Consider the following 26,393-nt stretch of genomic DNA (forward strand, 5'->3'; position numbering starts at 1 on the left):
ACTAGTTGTTAAAACAAGCGCACCTACGCAAAAGTAAAAAAATAAATCAAAATTACTTATGAAAATCTGTCGCTCTAATGCATGCGCGATCGTAAATCACAACTTTGCTCTGGCGGAGGCGCGGTAGTCAAAGTACCATTACAATGCCTCCTCTACTGACACGACCCGCAAGCGAGTGTGGCAGTATTAAAAAAAAAAATTATATATATATATATATATATATATATATATCTAAAAAGAAAGATGATGAAACTTACCAAACAAAAGCGCTGGCAGGTCGATAGACACACAAACATACACACAAAATTCTAGCTTTCGCAACCAATGGTTGCCTCGTCAGGAAAGAGGGAAGGAGAAGGAAAGACAAAAGGATATGGGTTTTAAGGGAGAGGCTAAGGAGTCATTCCAATCCCGGGAGCGGAAAGACTTACCTTAGGGGGAAAAAAGGACAGGTATACACTCGTACACACACACAATCCCGGGATTGGAATGACTCCTTACCCTCTCCCTTAAAACCCACTTCCTTTCGTCTTCCCCTCTCCTTCCCTCTTTCCTGATGAGGCAACAGTTTGTTGCGAAAGCTTGAATTTTGTGTGTATGTTTGTGTTTGTTTGTGTGTCTATCGACCTGCCAGCGCTTTTGTTCGGTAAGTCACCTCATCTTTGTTTATTTTTATATGTCTGCTTGTGTCTGTATGTGTGGATGGATATGTGCGTGTGTGCGAGTGTATACCTGTCCTTTTTTCCCCCTAAGGTAAGTCTTTCCGCTCCCGGGATTGGAATGACTCCTTACCCTCTCCTTTAAAACCCACTTCCTTTCGTCTTCCCCTCTCCTTCCCTCTTTCCTGATGAGGCAACAATTTGTTGCGAAAGCTTGAATTTTGTGTGTATGTTTGTGTTTGTTTGTGTGTCTATCGACCTGCCAGCGTTTTTGTTCGGTAAGTCACCTCATCTTTGTATTTATATATAATATATATATATATATATATATATAAGAAAATAAGAATTTTTACATATTGCAAAAAATATTCCTGAGCACAATGCTCTTTGCGTAGCAGTCTTTGTATACAGTCTTTTTGGTGTGTATCTTCTTTACGACTCATGACATTAACACTTTGGCATGTTATTGTTGCTTAGCACAGCGTTTGAATTTAGTTCGCATCAATCGTGTTTACAATGGAATTAATTTGAACAATAATTGTTTCTATTGTATTGCTCAAATGTCTTTAAACATAGTATCGGCTTCTGTGAGTGAGTGTGTGTGTGTGTGTGTGTGTGTGTGTGTGTGTGTGTGTGTGTGTGTACTGCCTAGATCTCCTGCGTGTGACTTGAATGTCTTTAAACATAGTATCGGCTTCTGTGAGTGTGTGTGTGTGTGTGTGTGTGTGTGTGTGTGTGTGTGTGTGTGTGTGTGTGTGCGCGTGTGTGTGTGTACTGCCTAGATCTCCTGCGTGTGACTTGAAGAAAATCCAAAGTTTGTTCTTTGTGTCAACACGAAATTGTGATGTCCAGCAGTTGAATTTTGGTGGCGTCCACCGGGGTATAAATGGTCAATGAGGGCACAGGAAACACCTCACTGCCTACAACAGGTGATGAGCTTGTCCTTTACACCAACGTGAAGACCTGCCGGCTTCCACTACACTATACACTTCAAGGCATATTGACACTACGTAAATATTTCTTGACCAGTGCTCCATCACGTTGGTTTCTTCTTTGCATTTTCAGTTCCATTTATATGAATCCTGTCCTACATGCACAAGCCCTTTTCAGTTCATTAACATCTCCTTAAAATACATTTGGGTCATTCCGTCTCAAATCAACTAACAGTCTGAACCTTGACATCTCAGATTTGCTTCAATTTTTTTTTCAGGTAATGTACTCACTAACACTAGTTTAAATTTGAAATTTCAAATTTTTCTGACCTTTGGTTTTTGAGTTTCAGGGGTTTAAAAATAAAAAAAACCCTCCGTTTTGATCAATCGGAGATTGTTTTAAAATGATGTAGCTTAAAAACTATACAACCTAGAGAGCTCAAACTTGCACCATTGTTTTCATCTGCAAATTCCTTTCAATTTGATGTGTAACATGACTATGCTATCTAAATTTGAAAATTTTAAACTATTCCAAAAAACATTTTTTGTAATTTCCAAAATACGTACCCTCGGATTTTTTTATAAAAATTATATGTGTTGTCCAGTCTAACTGACTACATGCATGCAAAATTTCAAGATGGGATCTCAATGGGTTCTTGTATAAAATGATATTTTACTACCGCAATACGCACTAGTGAGGTGGAAAGCAGACTATTTCTACGCTATGAATACTAAGGTAGGCCTATGTAATTCTAACAAACTTAAATTATTTTGTTAGCCTTTTTATGCAACATTACCCTCTTATTGTTTGTTAATTCATTAAATGATATTTTAATGCGAGAATAAAATATACAAAATAATAATAACTTAAGAATCTTAACGATTTTGTACGACATTCACTTTTTATTATTTTAAAAAAAAAAAAAAAAAAAAAAAGTGAGATTTTCATATAGGGTCAAGGCTCTAGTTTTGGCCACTACCCTACTTATGGCCACCTTGATGTAACGGGGAAGCTACATTGCATCCTTTCGTCATGTATTATAAATGGGAGGGAAAACTAAAAAACATCTGCAGTATATCTTCATTTCAGAGTGCCTGAAACATAATGCAGTCGCTTTCTATGTATTCCAGAAAAAACTGCTAGAAATCATAAACCAAAACTTGCCTTTTGCACTTAAAAATATTACTTACTTTTCTGATGGCAGCGCTGCACAATATAAAAATAATAATAACTTCCTTAATTTGTGTTTGCGTAAAACTGATTTTGAAATTGAGGCAGAGTGGGAGCCCTTTGCAACATCCTATGGCAAGAGCGCATGCGGTGGCCTTTGTGTAACTGTTAAGCGGCTAGCTGCTAAAGCCAGCTTACAAAGGCCATATGACCAAAATATCTTAACACCCAAATCACTTCATGTATTTGCCATGGAAAACATAAAAACATTGACTTTGAATATTGCACAACAGAGGACTATGAACTGACCAAAGAATACTTACTTCCTCGGTTCAGTGACTCAAAAGCGATTGTGAGAACACAAAAGTTTCACACATATAAACCCTGCACACAGAGTCAAATTACTGTCAAGCCTTATCATTTTAGTCTGGATGAGTCTCTTGAATATGTGACAACACTGAACCAAATAACACTGTCACATATGGAAAATATTATTGCTGGTTTTGTGACAGTAGCATATGACGACTCTTGGTGGCTAGGATGCATTGAAGAAAATTACAATATGTACTATCCACAACCAAGAGATATATTAGATGTCCCAGGAAATGCTCTTTTAAAAACAGTGAATCCAACAACAGCTATGGAAAGAACCTACACTTTAAGTGCTAAAGAAATGAAGTTGTCTTCTCTTGCTTTGGAAAAATATCTTAAAAGATCATAAAAGAAGCACGTTTAAATTATGTTACACCTACCCTCACTAAACACTAAGTTGTATAGATACCAGGTGTATTAACTTTGTAAATACCAATTGGTATTAGAAACACAGTTCTATCCATGCAGACAGCAACAAATTAATCTTTTTCCCAAGTGAAATTACTTATATGCCAATTTCTAATATAAGGAACTTGTTGCAAATGATTACAAATAACACTGGAAAACCAAGAAAAAGATAATCTCTACCATTTACAACTAAGGATGAAGGTGAGTGGCTTTATTCAAAATTTTAACTTGTAGCACGTGTATTACCAATTAAAATGTGTTCACTTCCTTCTGATGCATAGTTAAAAGAATCATGGGCATTAAATTAAAACAATACTGTATCATTTAATGAATTAAAAAACAATAAGAGGGTAATGTTGCATAAAAAGGCTAACAAAATAATTTAAGTTTGTTAGAATTACATAGGCCTACTTTAGTATTCATAGCGTAGAAATAGTCTGCTTTCCACCTCACTAGTGCATATTGCGGTAGTAAAATATTATTTTATACAAGAACCCATTGAGATCCCATCTTGAAATTTTGCATGCATGTAGCCAGTTAGACTGGACAACACATATAATTTTTATAAAAAAATCCGAGGGTACGTATTTTGGAAATTACAAAAAATGTTTTTTGGAATAGTTTAAAATTTTCAAATTTAGGTAGCATAGTCGTGTTACATATCAAATTGAAGGGAATTTGCAGAGGGAAACAATGGTGCAAGTTTGAGCTCTCTAGGTTGTCTAGTTTTTGAGCTACCGTATTTTAAAACTATCATTGACTGATTAAAAACGGAGGTTTTTTTGATTTTCAAATCCGTGAAACTCAAAAACCAAAGGCCAGAAAAACTTGAAATTTTAAATTTAAACTAGTGTTAGTGAGTACATTACCTGAAAAAAAAAATCATCCAAATATGAGATATCAAGGTTCAAATCATGTAGTACAATTGGTTGATTTGACATGGAATGACCCATTTATTGATATAATAAGTACATGGATATACAAATATTTACAATAAATCATTACTTGGGATATTTACATTGTTAACATATAGTACATATACAGAATTAAATGAAAAATATAGTAAATTTTTACGTTACATTCAATATCATTGTGCTGATATGTGAATTAAATTACATTCAGATTGAAATATATATTTTATTTGTTAGCTCATTCTTTTTTCCTTTCTTTCCTTTCTATGAGGTTAGTGTAGTTCATCTCCTTCCTTTCATGAGTATCAAGAAATATAAATAAATGTTGTACTTAATAAATAAATCTTCTTAGTTCTTGTCAGATAATTGCTGCTGCATTCCATGCTGTATATCCATTCTGTACTTACATCTACATCTACATCCATACTCCACAAGCCACCTGACGGTGTGTGGCGGAGGGTACCCTAAGTACCTCTATCGGTTCTCCCTTCTATTCCAGTCTCGTATCGTTCGTGGAAAGAAGGATTGTCGGTATGCTTGTGTGTGGGCTCTAATCTCTCTGATTTTATCCTCACGGTCTCTTCGCGAGATATAAGTAGTAGGGAGCAATATACTGCTCGACTCTTCGGTGAAGGTATGTTCTCGAAACTTTAACAAAAGCCCGTACCGAGCTACTGAGCGTCTCTCCCGCAGAGTCTTCCACTGGAGTTTATCTATCATCTCCGTAACGCTTTCGCAATTACTAAATGATCCTGTAACGAAGCGCGCTGCTCTCCGTCGGATCTTCTCTATCTCTTCTATCAACCCTATCTGGTACGGATCCCACACTGCTGAGCAATATTCAAACAGTGGGCGAACAAGTGTACTGTAACCTACTTCCTTTGTTTTCGGATTGCATTTCCTTAGGATACTTCCAGTGAATCTCAGTCTGGCATCTGCTTTACCGACGATCGACTTAATATGATCATTCCATTTTAAATCACTCCTAATGCGTACTCCCAGATAATTTATGGAATTAACTGCTTCCAGTTGCTGACCTGCTATTTTGTAGCTACATGATAAGGGATCTATCTTTCTATGTATTTGCAGCACGTTACACTTGTCTACATTGAGATTCAATTGCCATTTCCTGCACCATGCGTCAATTCGCTGCAGATCCTCCTGCATTTCAGTACAATTTTCCATTGTTACAACCTCTCGATACACCACAGCATCATCTGCAAAAAGCCTCAGTGAACTTCCGATGTCATCCACAAGGTCATTTATGTATATTGTGAATAGCAACGGTCCTACGACACTCCCCTGCGGCACACCTGAAATCACTCTTACTTCGGAAGACTTCTCTCCATTGAGAATGACATGCTGCGTTCTGTTATCTAGGAACTATTCAATCTAATCACACAATTGGTCTGATAGTCCATATGCTCTTACTTTGTTTATTAAACGATTGTGGGGAACTGTATCGAACGCCTTGCGGAAGTCAAGAAACACGGCATCTACCTGTGAACCCGTGTCAATGGCACTCTGAGTCTCGTGGACGAATAGCGCAAGCTGGGTTTCGCACGACCGTCTTTTTCGAAACCCATGCTGATTCCTACAGAGTAGATTTCTAGTCTCCAGAAAAGTCATTATACTCGAACATAATACGTGTTCCAAAATTCTACAACTGATCGACGTTAGAGATATAGGTCTATAGTTCTGCACATCTGTTCGACGTCCCTTCTTGAAAACGGGGATGACCGGTGCCCTTTTCCAATCCTTTGGAACGCTACGCTCTTCTAGAGACCTACGGTACACCGCTGCAAGAAGGGGGGCAAGTTTCTTCGCGTACTCTGTGTAAAATCGAACTGATATCCCATCAGGTCCAGCGGCCTTTCCTCTTTTGAGCAATTTTAATTGTTTCTCTATCCCTCTGTCGTCTATTTCTATATCTACCATTTTGTCATCTGTGTGACAATCTAGAGAAGGAACTACAGTGCACTCTTCCTCTGTGAAACAGCTTTGGAAAAAGACATTTAGTATTTCGGCCTTTAGTCTGTCATCCTCTGTTTCAGTACCATTTTGGTCACAGAGTGTCTGGACATTTTGTTTTGATCCACCTACCGCTTTGACATAAGACCAAAATTTCTTAGGATTATCTGACAAGTCAGTACATAGAACTTTACTTTCTAAGTCATTGAACGCCTCTCGCATAGCCCTCCTCACACTACATTTCGCTTCGCGTAATTTTTGTTTGTCTGCAAGGCTTAGGCTATGTTATGTTTGCTGTGAAGTTCCCTTTGCTTCCGCAGCAGTTTCCTAACTCGGTTGTTGTACCACGGTGGCTCTCTTCCATCTCTTACGATCTTGCTTGGCACATACTCATCTAACGCATATTGTACGATGGTTTTGAACTTTGTCCACTGGTCCTCAACACTATCTATAATTGAGACAAAACTTTTGTGTTGAGCCATGAGGTACTCTGTAATCTGCTTTTTGTCACTTTTGCTAAACAGAAAAATCTTCCTACCTCTTTTAATATTTCTATTTATGGCTGAAATCATCGATACCGTAACCACTTCATGATCGCTGATTCCCTGTTCTGCGTTAACTATTTCAAATAGTTCGGGTCTGTTTGTCACCAGAAGGTCTAATATGTTATCGCCACGAGTCGGTTCTCTGTTGAACTGCTCAAGGTAGTTTTCAGATAAAGCACTTAAAAAAATTTCACTGGATTCTTTGTCCCTGCCACCCGTTATGAATGTTTGAGTCTCCCAGTCTATATCCGGCAAATTATAATCTCCACCCAGAACTATAACATGGTGGGGAAATCTACTCGAAATATTTTCCAAATTATCCTTCAGTTGCTCAGCCACAACAGCTGCTGAGCCAGGGGGCCTATAGAGACATCCAATTACCATGTCTGAGCCTGCTTTAATCGTGATCTTCACCCAAATCATTTCACATTAAACACGCCTCCCCCTTCACTGTCCAGCCTGTCTCTGCTGTATACATTCCTATCTGAGTTTAGGATTTCATTACTGTTTACATCTGGTTTCAGCCAACTTTCTGTCTTACCTTGTGGTACCTGTAAAATTCTATTCATAAATAAATATGAATGTATGTCTCTCCATACTGTCAGATAATTACAAATTATATAATGTGAAATATTTCATCAACATGTATAAATTTTTCTACGGGAGGGATGAGAATGAGCCGCAACGGAAGACTGACATTTTGCTTTCTCCTTATTCTCCTTTCTATTTAATGGTGCATATGTTCATTACAGTAGATAAGCTTTAATTATACCATTAGATGACTGGTAAATATGTTCTCTTAAATAATTCTTCCAATCTGAAGTGTCAAGCCTACATAATTCCAAAAAATTTCATTACAAGTTCCCATTAGTTTAGTGTTCAAATCTAGTTTCTCTCCTCTCAACATATTCTCAGTTACTCATAACATTCTCACCTATTTCTATTATTCGTTCTTCACAAAATAACATAGGCTATACTTATTCCTCAGCATCATCTATATTCATCTTATTCACCATCACTTCCTTTTTTACTTCAATAATAATAACATTACTATTATCACATGCCTCCTAAAGAAAATAATTCTGTTCAGTTCTCTGCCTCCTCTAATGTGTATATGCCTCCTCTAATGTGTGTATGCCTCAAGAGCAACTCCTCTTATAACCAAATACACTCCTGGAAATTGAAATAAGAACACCGTGAATTCATTGTCCCAGGAAGGGGAAACTTTATTGACACATTCCTGGGGTCAGATACACCACATGATCACACTGACAGAACCACAGGCACATAGACACAGGCAACAGAGCATGCACAATGTCGGCACTAGTACAGTGTATATCCACCTTTCGCAGCAATGCAGGCTGCTATTCTCCCATGGAGATGATCGTAGAGATGCTGGATGTAGTCCTGTGGAACGGCTTGCCATGCCATTTCCACCTGGCGCCTCAGTTGGACCAGCGTTCGTGCTGGACGTGCAGACCGCGTGAGACGACGCTTCATCCAGTCCCAAACATGCTCAATGGGGGACAGATCCGGAGATCTTGCTGACCAGGGTAGTTGACTTACACCTTCTAGAGCACGTTGGGTGGCACGGGATACACGCGGACGTGCATTGTCCTGTTGGAACAGCAAGTTCCCTTGCCGGTCTAGGAATGGTAGAACGATGGGTTCGATGACGGTTTGGATGTACCGTGCACTATTCAGTGTCCCCTCGACGATCACCATGATGCCGGGTGTTGGCCCTGTGTGCCTCGGTCGTATGCAGTCCTGATTGTGGCGCTCACCTGCACGGCGCCAAACACGCATACGACCATCATTGGCACCAAGGCAGAAGCGACTCTCATCACTGAAGATGACACGTCTCCATTCGTCCCTCCATTCACGCCTGTCGCGACACCACTGGAGGCGGGCTGCACGATGTTGGGGCGTGAGCGGAAGACGGCTTAACGGTGTGCGGGACCGTAGCCCAGCTTCATGGAGACGGTTGCGAATGGTCCTCGCCGATACCCCAGGAGCAACAGTGTCCCTAATTTGCTGGGAAGTGGTGGTGCGGTCCCCTATGGCACTGCGTAGGATCCTACGGTCTTGGCGTGCATCCATGCGTCGCTGCGGTGCGGTCCCAGGTCGACGGGCACGTGCACCTTCCGCCGACCACTGGCGACAACATCGATGTACTGTGGAGACCTCACGCCCCACGTGTTGAGCAATTCGGCGGTACGTCCACCCGGCCTCCCGCATGCCCACTATACGCCCTCGCTCAAAGTCCGTCAACTGCACATATGGTTCACGTCCACGCTGTCGCGGCATGCTACCAGTGTTAAAGACTGCGATGGAGCTCCGTATGCCACGGCAAACTGGCTGACACTGACGGCGGCGGTGCACAAATGCTGCGCAGCTAGCGCCATTCGACGGCCAACACCGCGGTTCCTGGTGTGTCCGCTGTGCCGTGCGTGTGATCATTTCTTGTACAGCCCTCTCGCAGTGTCCGGAGCAAGTATGGTGGGTCTGACACACCGGTGTCAATGTGTTCTTTTTTCCATTTCCAGGAGTGTATCTTATTAGCTATTGGATGGTTCACATGTCTAAATATATTTATTTATTTCTCTTTGCTTTCTAGATTTACCTCTATTCATTAGATTGTAAATATCTGTGTAACTTCAACGTAGGCTCATCATAACTGTATATCATATTAATTATCTTCTTCTCATTAGCTAACATTTTACTGTATGTATTTTTTCAAATGTCTGTGTGGATGTAGAACGAATATTCTAACGAATAACAGTCAGGGTGTGGAATATTTGCAATTCAGTATGGTCCAGAGTATAAGACTGCCATTTCCTGTTTAAAGTTTTCAGTTTTGTGGGTTTAGGACGTGTTCTTAGTAAAACTAACTCATCAACTTGAAATGTTTGTGCTTTCCTGACACCTCTGTCATATTTCTGCTTTCTTTCCTTAGCTTTGTCACATAATATTGTGTAAGCTTGTCTTACCTTTTCTTCTAAACTAACAGCATTTGTTGTTGCTGTAAATTTAGGTAGAGGGTCTGTCCATTCATTTCTTCCTGTTTTATCCACAATTAATTCTGTTGGTGTGTATCCAGTAGAAATGTGAGTTAAATTGTTCACTATTTGTTCAAATGGTGCTAGGTATTCTACCCATTTTGTGTGCCTCTCTGGTGTGTGTGTTCTCATAAACTGTCCAAATTCTCGAAATGTTCTTTCTACTGGGTTTCCTGCTGCGTGAAATCTTGAAATTAAAATATGTTTAACGTTCTGTGCTTCAATAAAAGTCTTCCATTTTAAACTGGTAAAATATGCTGCATTATCCGTGATCATAACTTCAGGTTTTCCTATTCTTACAAAATAATCTGTTAATAGACGTCTGGTAATAGCAGCAGTAGAAACTGAACGTAAAGCATATAATTTTAAATACTTTGTGAAAACATCTAACACAGCAAGGACGTATTTCATTCCTCCACGTGCTTGTGGGTAGGGTCCTGCAATATCTAAAGAAATTAGCTGTAATGGCCTCTTAGGTATGACTGGCTGCAATTCATTCGTGCTTGTGCAATTAGAATACTTGGCTTTCTGATATATGATACATTTCCTAATATTCCTCAATACTCTTCACCTTAAATTTGGAAAATAGCAATATTGTATAATCTTATCTGTACATTTGGCTACACAATAGTGTCCCCAAGTTCTGTGTGTAAATAAAATAAAATCATCAACATGAGCTTCACGTAAGCAAACACACCAATGCTGTGATTCAGGGTTTCGTCAGTGAAATGGTACTTCTTTGTGTAATGTGTAATATTTTTCAAAATGTGGGTCTGTTCCTGCGCTTAATTTATTCTTCATCTGTATCCACCTGGGATCATTGTCCTGCAATATGGGAAACTTTCTGCACATGTTTTTGTACTAAGGTGCAAATGTACCGTCATACATCAGTTGTTGTTGTTGTGGTCTTCAGTACTGAGACTGGTTTGATGCAGCTCTCCATGCTACTCTATCCTGTGCAAGCTTCTTCATCTCCCAGTACCTACTGCAGCCTACATCCTTCTGAATCTGCTTAGTGTATTCATCTCTTGGTCTCCCTCTACAATTTTTACCCTCCACGTTGCCCTCCGATACTAAATTGGTAATCCCTCGATGTCTCAGAACACGTCCTAACAACCGATCCCTTCTTCTAGTCAAGTTGTGCCACAAACTCCTCTTCTCCCCAATTCTATTCAGTACGTCCTCATTAGTTATGTGATCTACCCATCTAATCTTCAGCATTATTCTGTAGCACCACATTTCGAAAGCTTGTATTCTCTTCTTGTCTAAACTATTTATCATCCACGTTTCACTTCCGTACATGGCTACACTCCATACAACTACTTTCAGAAACGACTTCGTGACACTTACATCTATACTCGATGTTAACAAATTTTCTCTTCTTCAGAAACGCTTTCCTTGCCATTGCCAGTCTACATTTTATATCCTCTCTACTTTGACCATCATCAGTTAATTTGCTCTCCAAATAGCAAAACTCCTTTACTACTTTAAGTGTCTCATTTCCTAATCTAATTCCCTCAGCATCACCCGACTTAATTAGACTACATTCCATTATCCTCGTTTTGCTTTTGTTAATGTTCCTCTTATATCCTCCTTTCAAGACACTGTCCATTCCGTTCAACAGCTCTTCCAAGTCCTTTGCTGTCTATGACAGAATTACAATGTCATCAGTGAACCTCAACATTTTTATTTCTTCTCCGTGCATTTTAATTCCTACTCCGAATTTTTCTTTTGTTTCCTTTATTGCTTGCTCAATATACAGATTGAATAACATCGGGGATAGGCTACAACCCTGTCTCACTCCCTTCCCAACCATGGCTTCCCTTTCATGCCCCTCGACTCTTTTAACTGCCATCTGGTTTCTGTACAAATTGTAAATAGCCTTTCGCTCCCTGTATTTTACCCCTGCCACCTTCAGAATTTGAAAGAGAGTATTCCAATTAACATTGTCAAAAGCTTTCTCTAAGTCTACAAATGCTAGAAACGTAGGTTTGCCTTTCCTGAATCTTTCTTCTAAGATAAGTTGTAAGGTCAGTATTGCCTCACGTGTTCCAACATTTCTATGGAATCCAAACTGATCTTCCCCGAGGTCGGCTTCTACCAGTTTTTCCATTCGTCTGTAAAGAATTCACGTTAGTATTTTGCAGCTGTGACTTATTAAACTGATAGTTCGGTAATTTTCACATCTGTCAACACCGGCTTTCTTTGGGATTGGAATTATTATATTCTTCTTGAAGTCTGAGGGTATTTCGCCTGTCTCATACATCGTGCTCACCAGATGGTAGAGTTTTGTCATGACTGGCTCTCCCAATGCTATCAGTAGTTCTGATGGAATGTTGCCTACTCCGGGGGCCTTGTTTCAACTCAGTTCTTTCAGTGCTCTGTCAAACTCTTCACGCAGTATCTTATCTCTCATTTCGTCTTCATCCACATCCTCTTCCATTTCCATAATATTGTCCTCAAGTACATCGCCCTTGTATAGACCCTCTATATACTCCTTCCACCTTTCTGCTTTCCTTTCTTTGCTTAGAACTGGGTTTCCATCTGAGCTCTTGATATTCATACAAGTGGTTCTCTTCTCTCCAAAGGTCTCTCTAATTTTCCTGTAGGCAGTATCTATCTTACCCCTAGTGAGATAAGCCTCTACATCCTTACATTTGTCTTCTAGCCATCCCTGCTTAGCCATTTTGCACTTCCTGTCGATCTCATTTTTGAGACGTTTGTATTCCTTTTTGCCTGCTTCATTTACTGCATTTTTATATTGTCTCCTTTCCTCAATTAAATTCAATATTTCTTCTGTTACCCAAGGATTTCTACTAACCCTCGTTTTTTTACCTATTTGATCCTTTGCTGCCTTCACTATTTTATCCCTCAAAGTTACCCATTCTTCTTCTACTGTATTTCTTTCCCCCATTCCTGTCAGTTGTTCCCTTATGCTCTCCCTGAAACTCTGTACAACCTCTGGTTCTTTCAGTTTATCCAGGTACCATCTCCCTAAATTCCCACCTTTTTGCAGTTTCTTCAGTTTTAATCTACAGTTCATAACCAATAGATTGTGGCCAGAGTTCACATCTGCCCCTGGAAATGTCTTACAATTTAAAACCTGGTTCCTAAATCTCTGTCTTACCATTATATAATCTATCTGGTACCTTTTAGTATCTCCAGGGTTCTTCCATGTATACAACCTTCTTTCATGATTCTTAAATCAAGTGTTAGCTATGATTAAGTTATGCTCTGTGCAAAATTCTACCAGGCGGCTTCCTCTTTCATTTCTTAGCCCCAATCCATATTCACATACTACATTTCCTTCTCTCCCTTTTCCTACTACCGAATTCCAGTCACCCATGACTATTAAATTTTCGTCTCCATTCACTATTTGAATAATTTCTTTTATCTGCTCATACATTTCATCAATTTCTTCGTCATCTGCAGAGCTAGTTGGCATATAAACTTGTACTACTGTAGTAGGCGTGGGCTTCATGTCTATCTTGGCCACAATAATGCGTTCACTATGCTGTTTGTAGTAGCTTACCCATACTCCTATTTTTTATTCATTATTAAACCTACTCCTGCATTACCCCTATTTGATTTTGTATTTATAACCCTGTATTCACCTCACCAAAAGTCTTGTTCCTCCTGCCACCGAACTTCACTAATTCCCACTATATCTAACTTTAACCTATCCATTTCCGTTTTTAAATTTTCTAACCTACCTGCCCGATTAAGGGATCTGACATTCCACGCTCCGATCCGTAGAACGCCAGTTTTCTTTCTCCTGATAACGACGTCCTGTTGAGTAGTCCCCGCCTGGAGATCCGAATGGGGGACTATTTTACCTCTGGAATATTTGTACTACTGTATTTTTATATTTTCTCCTTTCATCAATTAAATGCAATATATCTTCTGTTACCCAAGGATTTCTACTAGCCTTCGTCTTTTTACCTACGTGATCCTCTGCTGCCTTCACTACTTCATTCCTCAAAGCTACCCATTCTACTTCTACTGTATTTCTTTTACCTCCAGAATATTTTACCCAAGAGGACGCCATCATAATTTAACCATACAGTTAAGCTGCATGCCCTCGGGAAAAATTACGGCCGTAGTTTCCCAATTGCTTTCAGCCGTTCGCAGTACCAGCACAGCAAGGCCGTTTTGGTTAGTGTTACAAGGCCAGATCAGTGAATCATCCAGACTTTGCCCTTGCAACTACTGGAAAGGCTGCTGCCCCTCTTCAGCAACCATACGTTTGTCTGGCCTCTCAACAGATACCCCTCCATTGTGGTTGCACCTACGGTACGGTTATCTGTATCGATGAGGCACGCAAGCCTGCCCACCAACGCCAAGGTCCATGGTTCATTTACATGAGTAAAATTTTGAAATCTGGTGTTTATTTTATCACATCTGAAAATTCTTGTAAGCCTTGTGGCAAACGAGATAGAGCATCAGCTATAATGTTGGCTTCTCCTTTTATGTAGCTATATAATATCGAAATCATACTCTTGTAGTGATGCACACCAGCGTGCAAGAAGTGAATGTAATAACCTGCATGATAGCAGGAAAGAAAGAGTTTGATGATCAGTATAAAGCTTAGTATGTTTTCCCCATAGAAAGTACCGAAACTTGCGAAATGCCCATACTATGGGAAGTGTTTCGCGCTCGGTCACTGAATACGACTTTTCGCATTCAGTGAGCATGCGGTTAGAAAAACTGATAGGTTTGGTGACTGTTTGTTCATTTTCTGCATGAATTTGGAATAAAAATGCTCCGAGCCCATAGGAACTTGCATCTGTTACTAGGCAAAAGTCTGACGTCATGTCAGGATGACATAACAACGGTGCATTTACTATAGCATTCTTAATCGCTTCAAAATCTGTCTTACAGAACTCTGTCCATTTCCAAATATTATTTCTTTTGAGTAAAGATAGAAGATGTGGACTGTTAAGAAAGTGGTAGAGTACAAATTTCCTGAAGAATGAAGATAGACAAAGAAAAGCTTTGAGTTGTTTACGATTCTGTGGGGATGGAAAATTCTTAATTGCATCAATTTTTCTTGAGTCTGGATAAATGCCTTCAGTTGATATGATGTGACCAAGGAATTTGATTTCTCTCCTCCCTAATTTCATTTTTGATAAATTGATAGTGACACCTGCGTCAGAAAATTTAGTCAGAAGTTGCTTCAAAAGATTAACATGTTCTTCCCAAGTAGTGGTGGCAATGACAATGTCGTCAACATAAACTGTGATTTGCAGTAACAATTGTGGTCCAAGAACAGCATCTAAGGCTTCAATAAGTACTCCAGCACTCCCTCGTAGACCAAAGGGTAGAACACAAAATTGATAACTACGTCCCTCACATAGAAATGCAGTGTATTTACGGCTGTTTCTATGGAGGTTCACCTGCCAAAACAATGAGCGGAGGTCAATATCGGTTAAATACTGTACATTATGAAATTTTAAAAGTTGTTCTTCCAAATTTATAGGTCGTGTGTTGATTGGGATTATGACTTTGTTAATTTATCTTGCATCCAGCACTAACCTTACACTACCATCCTCTTTATTAACTGCTAGGATCGGACTGCAATATGGTGAATGTGACCTTTCAGTGATACCCTAAGCTTGCATTCTTTCAATCTCTTTCAAAACTGCGGGTTTCTTTGACCAAGGAATATTATAATATGTTCTACAGTACATTTTTTTTTTTTGTGGCTTAACATCCATCTCATAAGTATAGCCTCTAATAATTCCAGGTTTCTCAGCAAATTGCTGCCAAACTTCAAGTAATTCAAGTTGTTGTTCCTTCGTCAGATATTCAGATTCTGTGCAATTCTCATATAAATCATTAGGTTTAATTCCCTGAGATACAGCTTGATAAAAAGTTAAATCACATATGTTTGTTGCTGATGGATACACAAAATGTATCTGTTCAAACTTACCATGTTCACTGTTTAAATTTTTACCCTGAGTTAACTCTATTGTCAGTTGTCGTTGGTTTACGGTTAAATGACATTTCCTCTTTCCTTAATCTATGATTGCTTGATATTCATTCAAAAAGTCAGTTCCTAATATGCAATGCATAACTAATTTGTCTACTACCAGAAAACTGTAATTGAGTGGTATATTTGAAAATGTGAAGCTAATGAGAGCTTGAAATTTCACATTCTTTGATTTATTACTTGTGGCACTTATAATGTGACAATTCTGTACTGGCAATGTTGGTATGTTCATTATTCGCTTGAGTTCATTATATAAAGACATTGAAATGACACTTGCTGCTGCTCCTGTATTTAACATTACTTCCACTTCATAACTACCAATCATAACTCGTGTTATAGCCTGAATAATCTTCTTTGTTTTACTGGTACTATTAAAATCTACATCCTGATATAATTCTTTTTCTATTTTCTTACCGTCATCATATCGGAGAAATCAAATCGTCGGGTCCGTTGCGCTCTGCTCCCTATCGACCATAACTTGAGCGCTTAGCTCAGTCGTCGTTCATTTTCCGGCAAATTCGGCTGTTGCTGCAGGTTAGGTTCATTGCCCAACTCAATAATATTTACATTTCTGTCGCGCATTACCCAAGTATCAGATGTTTGATTGTTGACATTACCTCGCGTCACATTGGGAATTCCATTAGGTATGAATTGAGGGTTGCTGTATTGCATGTGTCGTGGCAATGGTCCATTGTGATTTCCCCATGCATTATTTTGCCCTTGAATGTAACTAGTATTGTAATTACTGTTATTCCTGCAATACATGTATGGATTACTATTAAAAACAGTCTTGATCACGATTTATTTAACAAGGTGACCGGTTTCAACCACTACTGTGGTCATCTTCAGACTATTGAGTAGGAACCTCTTTCTGTTGAAGAATCACTACTCAATCACAGTAGTGATTCTTCAACAGAAAGAGGTTCCTACTCAATGGTCTGAAGATGACCACAGTAGTGGTTGAAACCGGTCACCTTGTTAAATAAATCATGATCAAGACAGTTTTTAATAGTAATTATTTATAAGACATTGATCACTGCTGTGCCCATAATGTATTCAAAAGTAACATGTATGGATGTTGTTGTCTGTTGTTTCTCTGAAAATATCCTGGATGGTACCTGTTATTCTCTCTTCTTTGATCTCTATAATTTCGGTTCCTTCTTCTGTTGTTGTTATTTTGAGTATAACTATTATTGTTCTTATTGTAATTATTGTTCGGATAACCATCATAGGCTTGTCTCACTAGGGGTAAGATAGATACTGCCTACAGGAAAATTAAAGAGACCTTTGGAGGAAAGGGAACCACTTGTATGAATATCAAGAGCTCAGATGGCAACCCAGTTCTAAGCAAAGAAAGGAAAGCAGAAAGGTGGAAGGAGCATATAGAGGGTCTATACAAGGGCGATGTACTTGAGGACAATATTATGGAAATGGAAGAGGATGTGGATGAAGACGAAATGGGAGATAAGATACTGCGTGAAGAGTTTGACAGAGCACTGAAAGAACTGAGTTGAAACAAGGCCCCCGGAGTAGGCAACATTCCATTAGAACTACTGATAGCATTGGGAGAGCCAGTCATGACAAAACTCTACCATCTGGTGAGCACGATGTATGAGACAGGCGAAATACCCTCAGACTTCAAGAAGAATATAATAATTCCAATCCCAAAGAGAGCCGGTGTTGACAGATGTGAAAATTACCGAACTATCAGTTTAATAAGTCACAGCTGCAAAATACTAACGCGAATTCTTTACAGACGAATGGAAAAACTGGTAGAAGCCGACCTCGGGGAAGATCAGTTTGGATTCCGTAGAAATGTTGGAACACTTGAGGCAATACTGATCTTACAACTTATCTTAGAAGAAAGATTCAGGAAAGGCAAACCTACGTTTCTAGCATTTGTAGACTTAGAGAAAGCTTTTGACAATGTTAATTGGAATACTCTCTTTCAAATTCTGAAGGTGGCAGGCGTAAAATACAGGGAGTGTAAGGCTATTTACAATTTGTACAGAAACCAGATGGCAGTTATAAGAGTCGAGGGGTATAAAAGGGAAGCAGTGGTTGGGAAAGGAGTGAGACAGTGTTGTAGCCTCTCCCCGATGTTATTCAATCTGTATATTGAGCAAGCAGTAAAGGAAACAAAAGAAAAATTCGGAGTAGGTATTAAAATTCATGGAGAAGAAGTAAAAACTTTGAGGTTTGCCGATGACATTGTAATTCTGTCAGAGACAGCAAAGGACGTGGAAGAGCAGTTGAACAGAATGGACAGTGTCTTGAAAGGAGGATATAAGATGAACATCAACAAAAGCAAAATGAGGATAATGGAATGTAGTCAAATTATGTCGGGTGATGCTGAGGGAATTAGATTAGGAAATGAGACACTTAAAGTAGTAAAGGAGTTTTGCTATTTAGGGAGTAAAATAACTGATGATGGTCGAAGTAGAGAGGATATAAAATGTAGACTGGCAATGGCAAGGAAAGCGTTTCTGAAGAAGGGAAATTTGTTAACATCGAGTATAGATTTAAGTGTCAGGAAGACGTTTCTGAAAGTATTTGTATGGAGTGTAGCCATGTATGGAAGTGAAACATGGACGATAACTAGTTTGGACAAGAAGAGAATAGAAGCTTTCAAAATGTGGTGCTACAGAAGAATGCTGAAGATAAGGTGGGTAGATCATGTAACTAATGAGGAGATATTGAATAGGATTGGGGAGAAGAGAAGTTTGTGGCACAACTTGACTAGAAGAAGGGATCGGTTGGCAGGACATGTTTTGAGGCATCAAGGGATCACAAATTTAGCATTGGAGGGCACCATGGAGGGTAAAAATCGTAGAGGGAGAGCAAGAGATGAATACACTTAGCAGATTCAGAAGGATGTAGGTTGCAGTAGGTACTGGGAGATGAAGAAGCTTGCACAGGATAGAGTAGCATGGAGAGCTGCATCAAACCAGTCTCAGGACTGAAGACCACAACAACAACAACAACAACAACAACTACCATTATAGTAATAATTACTGTTTCCCTGCCAATGCAGTGAGTTGTTTCTCCTAATATTGAATGGATTTGTCCCAGTGTAGTGCGAATTGTTTCTTTGAGTGTTTTGTTGTGGTGTCGGAGGCGGATTCCAATAGCCTCTGTCATTTCTGTTGTTGTGCGTATGCGAATTGCTTGGATAGATCGGATACAATTGATTGAAATTCCTGATCTCATCTCCGTAAACATCTATCTCATCAACATAACTGAAAAAATTCTTTATGTTGTCCTTGGACACTCCTATTAATTTATCACGGTAAGGAAGTGGTAAGTGGCTTTTAAGTGTTCTAATTACGTCTGGTAAATCTGCTGGTTTTGTCCAATATAATGTTTTATCTAGGTAGCGTTCAAAGCATTGGTGTAAAGTCTCTTTTCTCGGGTTGTAAATTTCTGGATTGTATACTTCTCGTTCTAAACTTTGCTCTTCTGTGATCGACCAGAGTTCCTCGAGAAATGCTTGTTCAAACTTTTCAAATGTTAAACATCATCTTTTCATTGCTGCTCCCCACTTAGCTGCTCTTCCACGTTATAAATTTGTAACATATCGAATTTTATCAGCTTCTAACCAATGTCTCGGGAAAATACCGTCAAAAGAGCGGATGAAAACAATTGGATGCACTTTGTCTTTCTCATCACATGAAAATGTCTGAAAGTATCCATGCCATACTAATGTTTCATCAGCTACTCCCGATGGTATTATGGGTCCTGCATTTTGAGTCAAACTGTGCATAGTATGTGGTGATGTCTGATAGTAATTTTGATCTTGTGGTAGCATTGAAAATGGTTCATTGGGATTTGTATCACTCATTGGTAATTCTATTTTCAGCTATGTGCTGGGCCTAGCATTATTCGGATTCTCATTTGTGTTTTGGTTGCCTGTTATGGGTTTTGGTGTCACTGACAAACTTGGTATTACATTTCCTTTAAGTTTACGTACCTCTTTCTGAATATTATCTGTTCCTCCCTTTACTTGTTCCTTTGTGTCACCTAAAATGATCTGTGTCATTGTCTCAAACTTCTCGTCTAAATAATCATCACGTAATTTGCATTCATGTACAAGTTTCTCTGCTAGAGTTGTGTCATTCTTTAAAGATGCTACATCTGCTCTGTCTTCAAGTTTTTCTAACTTTTCCTGTAAGGATTTCTGCACCAATGTTACCTCATTTAATCTGTCTGAAAGATCTGGTCTAAGTGTTCGTGGTTTGTTTTTACAGAATTTTGTGACTGTCATAATTCGTCAACTTGGGCACTGGTTTTCTGTTGTTCAAAAACTACTGTTAACAGTTTCTCATTACATCGTCATAAGTCAGTTTTTGTCTCGTCACTGAATTCCACAAATACTTTTTCTTGTCTCGTAACCTTGTCTGATAAGTCAGTAAATTTCCTTCCAAGACTACTGATGGTTTCTGTCAAATCGGCAATTTGACTCGATTGTTTTTCAAAATTTTCTTATATGTCCCATGTCAGTTCATCGGATTTAGTGTTAAATTTCCCAATGTCACGTTTTAAATGTTTTTCTTGTCTAAAGCATCATATCTTCTGTTTTGGTCACCAAGTAACTTCAGAATCTGGTTGAGCATGTCAGAGTCCTGTGTCTTAGTTTTGTCATTTTTTTCATGTCTGATTTATGTCTGGTTCTTAAGTTGACATTGTCAATGTCGCGTAGTACTCACTCTCCATTTGTCTATATATCTGTTTAAATATAGGGGTTGTTGTCTTAGTTGATCCGGTAAAATTATGTCTTCAACATCCTCACTATTAAGTTCAATATTCATTTGACTGTCGGACATGTTTTGCAATGTGTCACTTTCACTAAGCTCGTCCGCGGAAACAATTTCTACTCGTCTAGCGTCAATCTTGTGATTTTTGTAATTAATCGCAAATATAATTTTCCAATGACCAAAAAAAAAAAAAAAAAAATTTAAATATATGATCTGTTGAAATCTGAAATTTCTCTTATGGAAATGGATATTTCTAAATGATTTTTAATAAGAAATTGAATTATTAAACTGGTACTGAAATTTCCCTCTCACAAATAAATGACTGTGAATATGCTCTTCACTTATCATTTGCAACAATAGTAAATCAGTTTTAACTACAATTTGGAGAAATAATTTCGAAATAAATGGATCAGACTAAAGGAAGTACAGATGGCTGTTTGAAACTGGAAAAAAAGTAAATTTCTGTACTCACCAATTTTTTTGTCCTTCAGTCTTGTGTTGCAAATGTAGCATCAGATATACAGTTTTCAATCCAAGATTTTTCTTTCACGTCTGTGCAAATTATTTTATGGAATGTTATCCCCTTTTTTTTTTACAAATTAATTTCCTCGGCATGAAAATTAAGATGAATTAATAACAGGTCAAACAATATTGTTCTAAATTTCATGCACGTAACGATACAATTGAAATGAATGAAAATTAGTCCAAATTCATTTTCTGATGCTATTACGTGATTAAAATTAGATAAAATGTCCAAAATTTATAATAATTGCACTTGTATCAAATCTGAAGATTGTAAGTCCTGTCACCCAGGACGCCAATTGTAGTGTTTCCTTTCCTCGGGGTTCTGCTGTGAAAATACAAAATAGAAAATCTGATTGGGGTTTGAATTTTGATGGAATAAGTTACGGATAAGGCGGACTTAGTATTACTGATTGAGATAGTGCTGTAATTTGACCGTGAATGCCGTGTGTTCGTTTCATAATATAGTTTTAATTTCCACTTAAAATCTTTCTTTAACATCAGTGCCAAAAAATACACATCTTAAACGTATGAAAACAAGAGAGTAATGAACTAGTTGTGAAAACAAGCAGCTACGCAACAGTAAAAAAAAAAAAAAAGAGTAATTGTTACCATCGGTGGTGGTCCAAATTTAACCCTTCACTGTCATTCACGTTCTCCATTTTCCAGTAACACTTCAGCACCCATTTCTGTTGATCCAATGATAATGCCACATTTGTTTACAGTCCACGAATAAAAGAACCTGTTGATGTTTTTCACTTACTTCTTAATTATTACTTGCAAAAATTTACTATCTCTGTTAATTAAAGAGATATTCAGTTTCAAAGAGTGCATACATTATTTTGGGACACTCTGTATTTGTGACAAGGTTGATTTGGGGAGAGGACCAAACAGCGAGGTTATCAGTCCCGTCAGATTAGGGAAGGAAGTCGGCTGTGCCCTTTCAAAGGAACCATCCCGCATTTGCCTGAAACGATTTAGGGAAATCATGGAAAACCTAAACCAGGATGGCTGGATGCAGGTTTGAACCAACATCCTCCCGAATGTGAGTCCAATGTGAAAGACAAGGAAGAATACGAATGTTACTGCTCATCATTTAAATTATAGCAATTTAAGTGTCCTCTTAGATCCCCACTGAACTATACGATTGGAAATAATCAAATATTCAGAAATAAAGAACCAAATATTTATTGGAATGAAGAATGTGAATTTTGCTGCTGCTCATTTCACTTGCAGCAATTTAAGCTGTCCGCTTAAGTTCCTGCCCAACCACACACTCTCCAAAATCGCCACGTATTTGGAAAGAAGCAGCCAAATATTTATTTCATAATTTTTAATTTTGTTCTCTAATCTGACAAAATTGTTAAATATCATCAAATACTGCAGAACATACTTGTAGTACATTCATAAGGAAGTCTCAGAATGTCTTAACAACACTGAGGTGAGAAAACAATATTAGCATGTAGTGAGGTGCAAACCTGCTTCTTTAGACTCCACAAACCACGACATTATTTATTACACTAGATCCGATTCGTGTGATATTCGTCTCAAGTCTCCATTACTGTAGTATCTCTCGAAGGCTTATAAGGTCGATGTGTCTGTGACACTCTTCAAATATGTTGTCGTCTCGAAATGACATACTGCAAGCTATAACAGAGAACAGCCAAATATGCCGATATAAATACGGTGCCTGCCGCATCAGTTGTAGATATTACGGTGGGCCTCACAATATTGCGTGTGATGTCAAAGTGATGTCACGATTGCAGGAAGTGTTGTGAGACGAGTGTTATCTGGTAGGGCTGCCAGCAGAACGTGTTAGAGTCGTTCGTATTTAGTCTCACCACTGGGCCTGTCGGAGTACGTAAGCGGTGTGTACGCCATCAGACGTCGAGAGATCACCGTGCAGGATGCAGAGGTGCCGCATACTCCTCCGAGACAGTAATATCGGCACCTCGCAGAGCCCGAAACCAGGTTTCCATTCAGCTAGCTGGTCGAATTGTGCAGTATACAGATTTGTGTGGCATTCTGATGTGACAATATCACGATGTCAGGCTGCAGGGGAATGTGAGGGCAGGCGTACTCATCATCGAGGTACCGGTTGACCGCATCTGACCACCACCGGTGAGGACCACCGTATCGTGCACTGAGCACACTCTAATCTATTCACATCTGTGCCCACCGACTGAGAACGAGTAATGATCTTCCGGTAACATTCCGTTCCGTCACGCACTGTCGGTTGGAGATTAGCGGTAGCCAGACCGAGGAATTACCGTCACACGTGCCGGTCGATCACTGACTACTGCATTCGGATTGGTGCTGTGGCCGGGAAGCGTAAGACGTCGACGAATGGCTCGGCACTGTGTTCGGCAGTGAATTGCAGTTCTGCAGTATCCTGGATGACTTGTGAGTATGGTGATGAGCTGGGCAGAAGCCACGTTCTTCCCGTTTTGCAGATAGGTACCGTGATGTTATTCCTCATGTGCGGCACCGTCATATATTAAGTCAGCTCACGGCTGGTACTGACTGAGGGAACTCTGACGGTACAACGGTATGTCACGACTAGAGGTGGGTCGTTCGTGAACTGACTGGTCCAAAGGAACAGTTCACCGAGATGAATGGAAGGAGCGAGGAATGAATTCTAAGGAACGGTCTTTCATAGTTCACTTCGGTCACGGCTTTCTACTTATAGCTACCAGGAACGGGCAACAGTTGGTCTTTTTCCCGCAATGGCCTGTCGGCCAGTCTCATTCCAGCCTCGGTTCCATTCCCGTCTGTCTCGGTCTCCCTCGGCCGGACTCGTCCTCATTCGCGTGGCCACTCGTCGCAGTTCCACTGCCGACTGCTTCTAGTTAGTTCAGTATCGAGTTGTTGTATGTGATTCTCGAGTTTCTCCCGGCGTATTTGGTAATCAAAATATCCACGGGTGTACTGCCGGTCTACAGTGTCCGACGGGCACAATATTTCGGTGATCGTACGTGTCACCGTCATCAGGTGAACTGACGGACTGAGCTCCTGTGAATGTGCCGGCACGGAGATCCGTGCGCTATGGCTGCTCAGTTTCGTGTTGTTTTTGGGCCAGGAATTCCTTCACAGCAAGTGACGTGTGCGCAAGTGCATTGTCACAGTGCACCGACCGGTCTTTATTTTTCCAGAACCCTGCCCATTTGCATCGAACATTTTCGCTCAGTTGTCTCAAAACCTTGCAGTAAAACTGCCCGTTCACAGTCTAACCGAGTAGAACAAACTCCTTGTGCACTATCCCTCAAACAATGAAAACAAGTATTAGCATTGACTTTGTGTTCCTGCGAACATGTCGAGATTTCTCGGCCTCTGAGAAGATGGTGTTTTCTGTTGAGATTATTGTGCTTCATTTTAGGGTCGTAACCGTAGACCCAAGATTAATCACCTGTTATGAATGGATAAGAATTTTGGACACCATCTTACTTTTTGTTGCAGTTCAGTCACGTCTGAACCTTGAGGTTTCACCAGTCGATGCTGAGAAGGCGAGTGACAAACTTCACTGCCATTCGTTTTGTGTTCAGTTCATCGGCTAGAATTCATTGGCACGTAGTACAACAGCCCAAGTCTGTTAGGAACATCACGAATTGTCTGCCTTCGGTGTTTGTGAATCACGTCATGCACTTTAAAGATTTTTTCTGATGTCGCACGTGTCGAGGGTCGACCAGAATGTGTGTCATCTTTCACAGATTCTTGGCCTTCCTCGAAGTGCTCGAGCTGGTCAAATGTTGTTGCTTGACTCGGAGCACTCTCACCAAACACTTCTGTCAGCGTACATCGGGTTTCAGCTGCAGTTTCCTTCAACTGAAAACAGATTTTATGCAGATCTGTTGATCCTTCACGTTATCCATTTCACACATCACAGGAGTGCTGAAGCACATCCTGACATGCACAGCAACAACTCGCAACTGCGTGGAAAAATGACACAACTTCGTGGTGCAGTTGCTGAGATGTGTACCTCAAAACATCTAGCAGTGGAGTGACAAACTGCTACTAGTTTCAGCGGGGCGATGAAATTCTCTGATACTTAAGGTAGCACCTCATTTATGTCATAGTTTCACAGTTTATTAACCACCTTTTTGTCACAAGAACCTTGATGATCCACTCTGTCTAGGCATCCTTTAGTAAACTACATAATAGACTTAATTCTGTCAGACTATATCCAACAACACTTTAGTACTGTCCATTATAGTTGTGCAAATTAAGATGGCTCAGTTACACACAAATAACATTGCTACTTCTTTTTCTGTATGTTTAGAGAGCTGAACATCGATTATTGTGACGGAGATGATGCCGAACTGGACAAAATACGCCAGCTGATGCCCGAGTGTCACGTCGAAGGAGGCCTCGGAGCCCTTATCACGGACAGTGAATGAAAAGTGTGTGTCGCCAACTGCTCAGGGACGGACAGCTACGAATGCTTATGAGGAAGCTGCCCTTTTAAAATCTGTGTATCAGCAGTAATTTTAGTTTTACCTCCTGAGGCTAAGTGCTGGGTGGCCATGTAATTTTATGGCTGTGTTGTTATCCCCTTTAACGTGACTCTTCTTGTATCTACTGTATCTAGCCACTACTTTCCTTCTACAATCACATACATTGATCAGCCCCAACATTATGACCACTGACCTGCTACCGATACAGACCCACCCAGGTGATAGCAGCGGCACCTGGCGAGGAATGACTGCTAGTGAGACATATGCACGGTGCCTCTAGTGTCACTGAGGGAGATGTTCATGTGTAGAGTGGGGAAAGGCGGACAATCTACCTGAGTTTGGCTGAGGGTGGATTATAATGGCCCGGAGGCTCATCATGAGCATTTTGGAAACTACACGACTTGCTGATGATTTGATGATTGCTATGGTGAGTATCTTCAACACGTGGCAAAACCAAGGTGAAACTCTGTCCAGACATCGTGGGGTTCGGCGGCCACACTCCGTTACAGGTGTTGGACGATTTAAGCTGGGCAGCCCGGTAAAACAGGATAGACGGCGAACTGTGGTGGAACTAACATCAGTCTTTGATGCTGGGCAGAATGCAAGTGTGTCTGAACACACAACGCACTTAACACACCTAACAATT

The 26,393-nt window shown here is 39.8% G+C and overlaps 1 protein-coding gene across 4 annotated transcripts in view; it reads left to right on the forward strand.

The window, feature by feature from the left end:
- The window catches only part of LOC124718857, a 106,629-nt gene extending 80,439 nt beyond the window's left edge, over nt 1-26,190 (forward strand). For all 4 annotated transcript variants that reach the window (XM_047244486.1, XM_047244488.1, XM_047244485.1 and 1 more), the window contains one exon: nt 25,573-26,190. In XM_047244486.1, the coding sequence (XP_047100442.1) occupies nt 25,573-25,690 (118 nt within the window). In that variant the 3' untranslated portion in view covers nt 25,691-26,190. The remainder of the gene's footprint in view (nt 1-25,572) is intronic.
- Nucleotides 26,191-26,393: the final 203 nt, after the last annotated feature.

This window comes from Schistocerca piceifrons, chromosome 10 (genome assembly GCF_021461385.2).
Source record: "Schistocerca piceifrons isolate TAMUIC-IGC-003096 chromosome 10, iqSchPice1.1, whole genome shotgun sequence".
Classification (NCBI taxonomy): Eukaryota; Metazoa; Arthropoda; class Insecta; order Orthoptera; family Acrididae; genus Schistocerca; species Schistocerca piceifrons.